Source organism: Erithacus rubecula, assembly GCF_903797595.1.
Source record: "Erithacus rubecula genome assembly, chromosome: 9".
Taxonomy (NCBI): Eukaryota; Metazoa; Chordata; class Aves; order Passeriformes; family Muscicapidae; genus Erithacus; species Erithacus rubecula.
This window is the reverse complement of record NC_136660.1, coordinates 23402877-23415161: the sequence shown is the minus strand read 5'-3', so window position 1 is coordinate 23415161 and position 12285 is coordinate 23402877. Positions and strand designations below refer to the sequence as shown.

At 44.6% G+C, this 12285-nt stretch overlaps 1 protein-coding gene across 5 annotated transcripts in view; it reads left to right on the top strand.

Annotated features, from left to right (window-relative positions):
- SH3PXD2A (SH3 and PX domains 2A) overlaps positions 1-12285 on the top strand; it is a 246181-nt gene that overhangs the window by 160031 nt on the left and 73865 nt on the right. Inside the window, exon 1 of one of the 5 annotated variants that reach the window (XM_079312066.1) lies at positions 11114-11271. The exons of 3 other annotated variants lie outside the window; for them this stretch is intronic. Coding sequence is in view for 1 of the 2 variants with exons in the window: in XM_079312065.1 (XP_079168191.1) it covers positions 11305-11374 (70 nt within the window). In the remaining variant the exon portion in view is untranslated. Of the gene's footprint in view, positions 1-11113; positions 11375-12285 lie in introns of those variants that run through there. One more of the 5 variants, XM_079312065.1, reaches the window with a different exon arrangement.

Here is a 12285-nt window from a genome sequence, read left to right as displayed (position 1 = left end):
CTGCAAATGGGATTAAAATGGGTTTTTACAGAAGTAAACAGAGTGGAAAATTGGGACTAAGTTTTCTTTGTGTTTGTACTTTTAGAAAGGATGAAGGACTGGATGAGGCTGTGAAAATGCAGCTGTGAGCGTGTCACTGTGCAGTTTGTCAAGCACACGATCCTCTGGCCCCACTCCTCCGTTCCAACTCAGGAAAGGGCTCCCTGGTTGTGGATTTCTCCCCTGCAGGAGTGAGTTATCCAGATGATGAATTTGAGGCATGCCTGAGTCACGTGAAAGCCAGATGTGAGCATTTTCCAAGCAGTGTGTGTGGGTCCAGCATACGCCAGGCTACGTGGCAAGTGGACGTGGTCTGAGGTTGGTCTCAGAGTGGTGCTGCTGGGAGGCAGAGAGCCCGACAGCTCCCAGTGGGATCATTCCTGCCAGGGAAACAGGAAGGTGCTGGCTGTACTCCTGACTGCAGCCCAGCATCTCTGCCCCCACCCCCACACTAACAGGCCCTCCCCAGAATGTTCGTGATGAAGCTGAACTTGGTGAATAAGACTAAAATTAAAGGCCTTATTTAATGCCTGCTGCCAATCCTCTTACTCAGACACTTTAGCTGGGTTTGCGTGTTTGATAATCTACTAGTCAAATATTTTTTCAAGATACAGCCCTCTTGAACAGATGGCATGGGAGTGGAAGTGATGTTCAGCCTCAAGTGTATAGAAGAGGAGATATCTCTGCAGGGATGAGAGGTTTACTTTACAATACAGTCTCCTATTGCAGAAAAAATAATTATGTATATTTCTTCAACCACTATCTTAAAATACTTGTTTTAAACGTGATGCATCAGCATCCCACAGACAGAAGAGCAAGGAAAGCTTATTAGAGCTTCCCTGGTGTGGGACAGCTGCTTGCCCACCAATTACAAAAACAAATGAATCTGCCATTGTGGTACCTAAGAAGTTTAATGTCTGACCAGGCTTACAGTGAGCCAGGCACCAGTGTTGGTTTTGTTTAGATCTTTCTGGAGCCTGGGGCGACAAACATCAATGGCACAGTTCAGTAGGATGCCCTGAGTAGGACTGTGTGAGATAGATCAAAACACTTGCAACTCTTCTGTGCCATCCTCCCATTTCTCTGACTATCTGTTGTTCTCTGCCTAGTTGAATGAGTTAATTGTGTGAGCCAAGAACACATGGCAATGGTTCCAGGTTGGATGAAGGCTCATCTGCATTTTTAGCTCTTTCCAGCCATGTTCTAAAACTAGGCATAGACTCTGTATCAGAATACTTCTCTGGTAAAAGTACTTCTATTTCTGGGGAAGCTTAGCAACACCAAGAATTTCTGTCTACCTCCCCTAGTCTGGTATTGTTGCTTTTTACTGCCTTCCCTTTTAACCAAAGTCTCCAGCTCCAGCTGAAGGGGAAGGGACTAGAGGAGAGAAACCTGGAGACAGGCTGACAAAGGATGGTCAGTGGGTCTGGGGGATGGAGATTTTGGAGAGGGTCACAAGTGTATGAGCATGGTGCACTGTCTGCAGATGGAAGCAGAAACAAGCCCCACAGTTCTGGGGTTTCTCACTGAGCTTTCTGCTCTTGATGGTCAGCCTCACCTTGTCAGGTGGAGGAGGAGGTTGTTCCTTTGCTTGTCTGAAAAGTGCAGAAAGGAAGCAAGAAGGGGGAAGGTGGAAGCAAAATCCCAGCAAGAAGCCCTGGACTGAGTAGACTGAGCCTGGCTTTTGGGTTCTTTATCTTCCTGGGGCAGAAAGGTGTCCCACCTGAGCCCTCAGGGCAGCAGCAGAGTGCTTCATTTGTACCAACTCCTTGGCAGATTTGTGTTCCAGAATGTAAACTGAAACACAGGCTCAACTTCTGTTTTCTGTTCTGCCATATGTGATGAACATAGCAGCCAGCAAGGCTCTAGGCCAATTCTAAGAAGTGGACACGTCTAAGGAACAGTGTGGTCAGCCCAGTTCTTGCTGACTTGTCAGAAACTACTGTTGGCATGAGAACACCCCCATTCTTCAGAAGAAGCATTTATTTCCCCCAGTTAGTCTGAGGAATCATTGATTGCATTGCTTATTTTTTAAGATAGGAAGGGTGTAAGTCTAGGAAACGAGTCTGCAAAATACTCAACTGCAGCCATGGGACAGATCACTGTTGGAAATGGACCAGATGTCAGTATCTCTTCAGTATGGCCACTTGTTCTTTTAATTCCTTTTTTCAGTAATTTAAGTTGCTCCATAACAGCTGGGAGATTTTGATATTCCCACTTGATGTTAAAGGTAGGGTTTCATGAGAACAAAATGGTTTTATTAGTTAAATGGCCCTGGGACTGCTATCTCCTATGGAAGGCAACTTCCAAGGAACAGGCCATACCTGTATAATTAACTCTTTGCCCTTCAAAGTAAGGTAGCCACATCCAGATCACTAGTAGGGACCTGTCTTTGGGCCAGGCTCATTTCTGAGCATTGGGGGCAAGGGTTGCATTGCCAGAACTACAGCCACACCAGTATGATCCAATTCCCCACAATTACTGCAGGACTGTTCTTGGGAAATATGTAGCTTAACATGCTAGACAGCTATACAGATATTTGTTTTTAAAAAAGCTTGTTATAAAGGTCCCTGATAGCCCCAGCAACATGAAACCTTTGATTCTGTAGGAGTCCCTCCTGGTGCTGGTGCAGTGTTAAATTAAGGATGCTAGGTTCAACACTGAACTGAACATTCCAGTGTTACTGACAAAAGGAACCTGCAGCAGAAGCTGCTGCTAAAATGCCCATGGAGGAGGAGTTTCTCTGCACCTGCTGGGGCAGGGGCCCACTTGAATGTGCAGTACTGACAAGTACCATGCATGTGGCATCTGGATTTTGGTAGCATTGAGCTCATGCATTCGATTCTAGACTGACTCCAGCTATTGTAGGTTTTTGTGGAAGTTTGCTCTATTTCAACTGTACACAAGACAAATAGTCTGCTGCTAAAATGAGATGAGTGGAGCTGTATCGCAAGCATAAAGCATTAGTCCCCAGCAGTCTGGCGCCTGCTCTCTTGCCAGTGGTGGGAGGAGCAGCAAACAAACCAGTCTCACTGGCAGCAGAAAAGCTTCTCAGAAATCTAGAATAATATGTTTCATGTTCACCATAGCAACCAGCTTAATTTTGTCTTCAAAGCTTTTTGCCCCTTCACCTCCTTCCTTTTCTTTCTCACCTGAGCAACCTCCTTGACCTGCCTGAGGGTTGCCCAACTCCACCGTGGCAGCTTTTTCCAGTGATGGAATGGGGTTCAGCAGCACTTCCAGGGACACGCCTGCTGTGCTGCTATTTCTGTGCAGTGTGGCTCTGAAGGAAAGCCTCCTCTGTGCTCTTCACAACTGCCTCAGCCTCGTGACTTAGCTGTAATTTATGGATCCATGGTTTTTTTTGAGTTTTTAAAAATAATTCCGGTAGGAGGAGTTTGTTCTGGCTCCAACTGAAGTCAGCAGCAGGGGCTGTGGGACTGGTGTTAAGAGCAGAATTGGGATGCCATTGCCCTAGGAGTGGCCTGCTTTGAGCAGGCAGCTTTAATTTTCCTTTCAAATGCTGAGATTCCCTCCCCTGCACTTCCAAGTCCTCTGAGACCCGCCAGCGTTCAGCCGTGTGGCAGCGAGCAGAGGAGTGGCAGGAAGCGAAGGTTTGTTCGTTTACTGTTACCAATCCCATTGGAAACCAGCTCCAAGCCCCATGCAGAATTCCAGTAAAACCCTGTCCTAAAGAGGAAACCTGGGGCTGTTCAAAGCTTGTGTTTTGTTGGCTCAGGCACAGCATGTTTCTGCGGCCTCTGACCTCCTCCCCGAACGCTGGCTCCCGCCGCGGCTCTTCGTTTGAGCTCTCTGTGAAGTGGAATCTATCACTAATGTCTGATATTTTTATTATTTGTAGGGGGGACTCTTAAAAGCTGGTAGCAATTAGAGCTTAAACATCTTGGAATAAAAAAAAAAAAAAAAAAAATCCCCAAGAAGGAAGTTTAATGCTAAGCAGATGTGCAGGAGCAGCTGAAATATGCTGGCTGTCTTCTGCTTCAGAAGCAACCTCATCCACTTCTAGCTGCTGTCAGGCTGGGGCAGCTCAGAAGTGCTGCTGCTTTTATGCTGCTTCCTGGGCTGGAAAGCCCACACTGTTTGCCCATTAATACTTGCATTGCCCTTCTGTTCTGGTTTAAGCTAATAGTTTTGACAAGGAGAAAAAAATACTTTCTTTAAAAAGAATTTTTAAAAAAAAAATTAAGAATGACTAGCAGAATTGGTTTATTTATGGTGAGATCTCACATGGGTGTCTGTCAATATGGCTACTGTGGATCTAAGTTTAAACTCTTGTCTTGGTAGACAGATCCAGAGTAGCCCTTAACTTGTGCTAAGTGCAGTATATTTCCTCTAACTTTGGGTGTTTCTGTCTTTTGCTGGAGCTTGGATGAGGGCAGACTTTGAAATTTTCCCAGTTAGTCCTGCAATACATCATCTGCTTGATTTATCATTGTCGTGTTCAGGTTCTTTTGTCTGGAAATAGATCTGACAGCTGACTGAAGTTCACAATCATGCTCTGAAGGCAGTGGAAGTCTATTCAAAAGCTAATAGACAAGCTGCTGACAACAACTCCTTCACACCCTTTCCCGTGCCTGCCCCAAGTCTGTAACAGAAACATGCTGTATGCTCCCTCCATGAGCTATAGCACAAGTTTCTCTGCCAGATTATTTCCTGTTCCACTCCACCAATGCAAAGCCCTTTTCATTTTTTTTTAAGTAGCAGTCCAAAGTAAATTACTGTTATTTACTGCAGTGTATTTGGTAGTGTATTGTGACAATGCAGCACATGGGGGTGGGAGTCAGATGGCTGCAAGACTTCAGAATTTTCTCAAAGCTGCCACTGTAGAGAGTTTACTGTAAAGTAGTCAAAATACTGAATCCATTTGAATGGCAGTGCAACTACATGATGGAAATTGTGTCCCTAATTTAAAGAATGGATTTCAAAACCTCAGCATTCCCTTGGTGCTGAGAAAACAGCAATGTGTTTCTTGGACCTCTGGTTTCCACTGGGGAAGTTTGAAAGCTGTTTCTTAACATTAGTATCATGCTAGCAATTCCTCAGTTACATATGTACTGTGAATCTATTACATTACTATCTGTTGATCTATTTTTACTGTCTTGGAGATACTCTGCAATTCAAAAGACAGTGACAGATAGACAAGGCCACCAGTATAGCCTGCTCTTCTCTCCAGGTGGTTGATGGGTGCATCTTCTGTGTTGCTAAACTGCTGGGTCCAGAATAGGATTCCCCATTGCAAATAAGTTTTTCAAATTGCATTTCGGAATTGTCAGAATTTAGGAAATTCTTAGACTGCCATATAAACATCTCTTTCTAGATGTCTCTTCTCCGAGGAGGGAGAGTGACATCTACCCTTCTGCTCGTTCATCCCACAGAAGGGGAATGTTTGTTATTTAGAAATGGGGGGAAATCTGTTGACTTTCAAAACATACTTCCAGTGTATTCCAGTGTATTAAGATGTGAGGATTGTTCCCAAATTCCCAAGCTAAATATTTCCACCTCATTTCATGGACGGAGAGGGAAACCTTTCGATGTTGTTGGGAACAACTCTTATCTCCTTAGCCTGATCTCTGCCTCATTCATTGATTAAAAAATGAAATTTCTAGTTATACTCTGAATACCTTTATTGGAGCTTTGTACTCTTTTCCATGGAGCATTATTTGTCTATTGTTATTTTCCTTATATGCAATTCCAGGGTAATAAGATGCTTGTAGAAACTCCTATGTGTTTGCTGAGTTCAGTCTCTGCAGGCTGTCTGTGTGTCTTTTGGGTACAATTAACAGATGCAAAGAATTTTGCAGGTCTGAGGCTTGATAAGTCAGACTGTCTCTTGGTATGTGTTTTCTGAGCTATTGGGAATAAGCTCAGTGCATATCTTACTCTTAGAGCTCAGAATTGGATCACCTACAGATCAGTTTTGTAAGTTCTGCAAATCCACTAGAACGTAAAAATTAACTGTGTGGTTCTTATGACTTGACCTTCCTCTGAGTCTCCATCATGCCAACACTACTCTTAAGAAAAAATTAATGTCTCTTTTAAAGCTGTCTTTACTAACTCTCAGACTTTCTGATACGATTGATTTTGACTGTTTTCTTGTGTCTCTAATTACTTTCTTTTTTCATGGCTGCCCTATTATTGGATTTCAAGTTTGGATGTCCAGTTTGTCTGAGACTCCAAAAAAGAGTGTCACTCCAGGTAAATTCTTGTGTCTTGGTGTTCTGCATGCTATTAAAACCAAAATTCTCAAGTTCAAGCTGTGTGTGGTTTTGGAGTTGTTTTAAATGTTAATCTCTGACAGTGGATACCCAGGATCTGTTGTCTGCTTGTGTATTGGTTTTTCATGATGCATGATTTCTGGCAAGGAAGAGCTTTGCTTTTCTGATGACTGCCTCACCTTGATGTTGGTGCTAGCAGGGTTTAGTTGTTTGCAGGGTTTTATTTTCCTTGCCCAGCTCAAAGCCACAGTCCAAGGCAGCTTCCCCTCTTGTGGTGGTTGAGCCTGGCCACAGCTAAGTACCTGCACAGCTGTGCTCTCGCTTTTCTGTGTGGGAGAAACTTTATGGGTCAGGGTAAGGCAGAGAAACATGACTGTGTGCTCCCTATCCTTCTGAAATGCTCTTTGCATTTCCTCAGTAAATAGAAGTGATTTCACATGAAAATGCTGATACTCTGATAAAGATGCAAAATTTTTAAGGGAGCATCAGTCACCTTCTTGCAATGAGTCAGGAGGGAGGAGAAAGCAGGGGAACAGCTTCTAGGTGAGGTGACAGGGGCCAAGGAGCAGGAGTCCCATACAAGGCAAAAACTAAGCTTTATAGTATAAGGAATCAGGACTTCTGCTGTGTAACCAGTGTATTTCTTCTGCAGACATTTGTCACTTGACATGGAATATCACAGAAGAATTATTTTCTCCTTCAGACTTAAAAGTAGAGATCACACGTGATAGATCCTGTGCCTGTAGAGGATGCTGGTCTGGTCACTCAAGCAGTTTAAGCTACATATAGGTCTTGGGGCAAGGAGAGATGGAAACAGTCCTGCTGATTTCCATACCAGATTTGGTAAATATTCAAGTTCTTGCCCTGTGAAAAGTATGTGAACAAAATCCCACCATCCTCGATGGATGAGTGCCTGCTTGTCTGAAGTTTTTAGTGAGCAAGACTGCTGTGATTCCAGAAATGCTATTTTTGACAGAAGTTGAATATATCCTTGGGGGTTCTGCCTCATCTTTGCAGAATAGGTCTAATTTGAGGGTGGTAACTGGATATAAACCTGCAGAAATATCTGAAGTATTCAGTCAGGAGCCTGGTGCTTCATAGGTCATGGAGGAGTTGAGACAGAAAAACAGAGTGAGACTTAGCAGGAGAGAAACATGTTAAGGAGGAGACACACAAGGTACTGTCTCTCAGGAAAAATGAGAAGAACCCCTCAAGAGCTGGCTGGGGGGTGATGTTGGATTTCTTTGATTCAACAGATCAGTTGGGACTGTTTCTTGTGTCGTATGTATAATGACAAACTGACTGCCAAGGTCTCAAAAGCAAAATTTTTAATAGGTACAATTTTTTTCCCTTCTGCTTACTGCTTTTAGCTAAATGCATGTTGCTAGTTTGGCAAAAAAAAAAAAAAAATCTGTGCATGATGAGTATGCAAATATAAGTGATTAATTGCATTGCATGGTGCTCAAGAAGGTGAATGTTGATACAGAGTGCTGCTCAAAGGTCTTATGTTCATTTGGCAAGTTCTTAGTTCCCCGTGCTGTTCTAGTTCATGTGGCATTTCAGTTTCTCATCTAAATGAATCCTTTTTCCAAAACAGCTTTTCTTCAGTCCAGATCTGCCATAGGCTGTATCCTGATGTGTCAAGCTGGTAGATCAGGCTTGAATTTAGATGTGATCTTTACCTATGTAGTACATTTATGTGTCCAGCCTGTGGCTTGGAAATGAGAACAGGAGCCAGTTTCGTGCTGCCCAAGCTCTTGCTGAGGCTGTGAACCCTCTCCATGAAGTGCAGACTCTGACCAAGACTTTGAAGTGGTTTCATTTTGTACTTTGGACAAAGATGGGTACCACACAGCCACACCCTGGGAGGTGCTGTGGTGGGACTCAAGTTTGGTCACCCTGACTGCTGTTACAATCCTTGGCTGGTCTGCTTTGTGCCATTTGGAGGGATGGGAATGAGTTGCACCACTGAGCAGGACTAGGGCAAATGCCAGAATATATTGATGACTTCAGCCTGGTGGAAGACCCAGTTTGGCAGCTGTGTGAAAATCTCCAAGCAGTTTAACAGATTTGTGTGCAAAATACTTAAATATTCTTAACTGTTGCTACCTGTAACCTAGTTGGTTGGAATCACTATTCAGAGAGCCAACTTTCCAAGAAGGAGTGGAAAGAGGACTCAACTTTTTACTTTAACCCTCCTGCCTCTAATTTTTCTTGGCTCTGTTTTAAAACCTAGCAGATCAAAAATAAAAAATAAAAATCCCGAGACCAATAGGCTTCACTTGGCAGAGGTCAGCACTGAATTCTTCTGTTGGTCAGGATTTCTTTGGAAATGCTGCTGAGGGCTGTAAAGAGGGAAGAACTGAACTGGAGCTGCTGCTTGAGAGAGCTCCTGCCATTTGCCACGGGCCAGGCTCATTCCTGAGGTGCTCCCCTTGGGGGCTGTGTTTTGCTGCTGGTTTTAGCTGTGTGTCACACACACTCCAGGGCTGGAAGCCACAGTCTACCTTAAAGCTGCCACTTGTCCCAGACTCTTGAAGGCTTGCCCAGATCTTGGTTCTTGGAAGTGACAGCAAGTACTATGTGTTTGTTATGGTGGGGAATGAATCCAGGCATCCAGTTAATTTTTGGCTGCTGTGATTGCTCACCATAGTCTCTTCTTGGTGGCCATGTGTGCTGTTGGTGTGGGCCCCCTAGAGCTGTTTGTAGCAGCAGCCCAGGAGGTTAGGAGACACTTAGTGGAGCTCATGGACTTACCATCTTGACCAGATCTTGGCATGTTTAGCTAAAAAGATAGCAAGAAGGGCTGGAGCTTTGGCTACTATTGCCCCATGTCCTGAAAGGCTTGCAGGGCACATGAGCAAGGAAGGTGGATGGTTGGATGGATGCTCATTTATAAGGAAACTTCTCTTACATCAATCACAGCTGCCAGCCTGGGGTGAGAGGGTTTACATGATGACCTGGCCATTGCTGGGTGCATGATGATCAATCTTGTCTTATTCTCAGGCATTTTTTGGGATTTGGACAAGGTTTTAGGCCAAACTTTTCTGGTTTTGGTCTTCTGCATTACCTAAGGGGTCAGATCCAAACCATCCCCTTTCTGCTTTCCACCCATCTCTATCTAATAGCAGGGTGTCACCTGCTTCTGAAGTTCTCTTCTGGAAATGGAATAGTGTGTCTTTGTGCTTTGTAAAAGACCTGGCCAAGTTCAGGGAAGAACAACAGAAATCATAGTGTATTAATAATCATTAAGTCTAATTTGATAGACTTGGCCAATGTTTCTTTTCTTCTATACTGGCAATAATCCAGACCTTGAAACTGGATTTGTACTGAATTTCTGAAGTGACTGTGGAAGGTGATGAACTTCTGTCTCTGTCCCAAAAGCTTTGTGGCTCAGAGCTGCTACACCAAGAGCCTCTGAGCTCTGAAGTTAAACACTTTTAGGATTGGGAGTATTGCTATCTGGTGGGAGGGATGAAGATTAATCCCCTTCACTCACAGCTTGTGGCAGTAGTAGTCTTACCTCCAGGAATAACTGATGTATAAATACAGTCCTAATTTTGGTAAGTGGCAATGGGGCTGAAGCATGACAGGCTGGAGTGCAGGAGTATCTAGGAGATGAGTCAAAGTTGTTTAGTGCACGCAAAGGATAAAAAACAAAAATCCAAAACACCAAGACAAAACAAAAACCCTCTCACTGAATAGAAGAGAGATCCTAGACTGGGAAACACAGTTTTGATCTGAATCCATGTTGTCCCCATAGAGATTTGTAGCAGGCTGTTTTACTCTCATCTCACTGCTTACTCTAGGAACTGGTTATTTTAAGAACTGCTTTTCCAGCACTGCTGCGATATGATGAGCTCTTGTGTACTCTCACATGCATTACATGGCAAAGTCTGTTTTATCTTGTTTGCATTATACCCTTAACCCAATTTTTAAGAAGACCTAACCTCTCCATCGTAACACAGTTCAGGATAAATCATGGATGGAAGGCTTAAAGAAAACATGCACTTTTAATGTTTATTTATTATAGTCATGTGGTCCTTCTGATAAGAAAGAAAAGAGGTGAAGTTTTTAGGGGAAGGAATTCCATGTGTTTAGAGCTGGGTGTATGATTGCTGTAAGGGGTTAGACTGATTTGAGGATTTTAAGCAGGCTTGCTGCTATTCTGGGTAATTTTTTTCCCTTTGTCTTTCCCCAAAAGGAGTTTTCCAGAGATACATAAGTTTACCCTTCAACAACTGGCTTTAACAAGAAACCGCAGCACTGGATCCAAGCTACCACAGTTACTCCTCCCTGTGTGTGGAAAAGTGCAGAGCTCTGCCATTATCTTATGGAATGCCAGGACACTGGGGCTGTGTCTGGCACTCACCCCAGTGTGCAGACCCTGCACGTGTCCCCAGCAGCTGTGCCCATGCCCGAGGGCTGGAATACCTGCCAGTTGTTCCTTCAGTGTGACTCACCCTTATGGCCTTCACTGGCCGTTTCTGTGGTTTTGGCTGCTTCTGCAGGACTTCCACTGACCAGCCCAGTTCTAATTCATTTAGTCTCAATCTGTAAACACTTGATTGATAATCATGAAAGAGCAATATAAAAGCCTGTGCACTGTATGGATTAAAAGAGCAGACATGTTTATAGCCTGATAACAACACAGTAATCTGGCAAAGATCAGGAGTCTCGCATTCTCATATCCAGCTGATTTTATTTTTGGAGTCCAGTTGGTGGTTTTCATTTTTGGCTATTGCAAAACCATCGTAGGTCTTAGCTGTTGCAACACAGGAGGAGGAGGAGGAGGATGTTGGAGCGGACGTTCTGCGCTCTTATTTAGGCTTTCCCAGCAGTTGCTGGTCTCCAGTCCGGCAGGAGGAATGATGCTCCCTCCTCGCTGCCTGGCGAGGGGGACAGGGTGCCACTGTGTCACTTCATAGTGCCAGCTGTGAGGGCATGGACAAGCTCCAATGACATTTCTGCCCCGCCCCAGGAGAGAAGTGCTGAGGTGAGGAGCGGGAGGATTGTAAAGTGGAGCCCTATGGAGAGGAGGAGGGGTATCCTCAAGACTTTAACCAGGAAACGGACTCGAGGCAAAAAGAAATGGAGAGGCAAGCAAACTCTTATTTCAGCCAGCAATCTATGCTCTGCTATGGGGAGGGCTTTGCAAGTTGGAGCTTAACCAAAACACTAATTCTGCTTTTTTTTTGGAGGGAGAGGAGGGGGACTTTACCTGGAACATCAGTGTTATCCTATCCTCTGCTCTCCATTTCTGCTGCCTGGGCTGAAGATGCTTTTTAAAAAGCAGAGCTGTTGTGTCAGGGTGGCATTGCAGCTGCATGTGAGCTTGCTGGGGAACTCGTGCCACGCTGCATCCCTCTCCTGTGGTGTGCTCACACCGAGCAGGCTGTGAGCCCAGTGCATGCTGTGTCCTGTGTCACAAATTGGACCTGAACTACCTGGCAGGGATGTGGAAGCGCCCACGGCTGTGGGTGGAATCGGTGCTGTGCTCCCTGTGGGGTTGCCTGTCTTGTTCCTTTGAATCCCCTTTGGAGAGTCTGACACAGTGTAGCAGCAATGCTGTGCACATCCTGAGGAGTAGTTCATCTCAAGAAACTTGTGGGGGACGGAAGGCTGTGGAGGATTGAAGTCCTTTACTCCACTGACTGTGCCAGAAGGGAATGTAGTAACAACCCAAACCAAATGGTAAACACTTTTGGTTACTGGAAGGAGCTGTTTCTCTTCTTTTCCTCCTCCTCTTCCTCCCTTCTTTGCTCTTACTGAAATCTTCCCCACTGTGCAGTACCTAATCTTGAGTGACCATCAACCCAGGAGCCACAGGGACCCCACGCCTCGAAAGGGGGATATCCTCTAGGCACAGTCTGCTGCAGCTGTAAATGAACAAGCTTGTTTGACCTTGGTTACTTCCTAGACCAAGGAATTTATCACCCTATTTTTTTCTGTCTTAATAGGAGCCCTGTAGCACTTATACAAGCGTCTGTTAAAACAATCTCTTAATTGT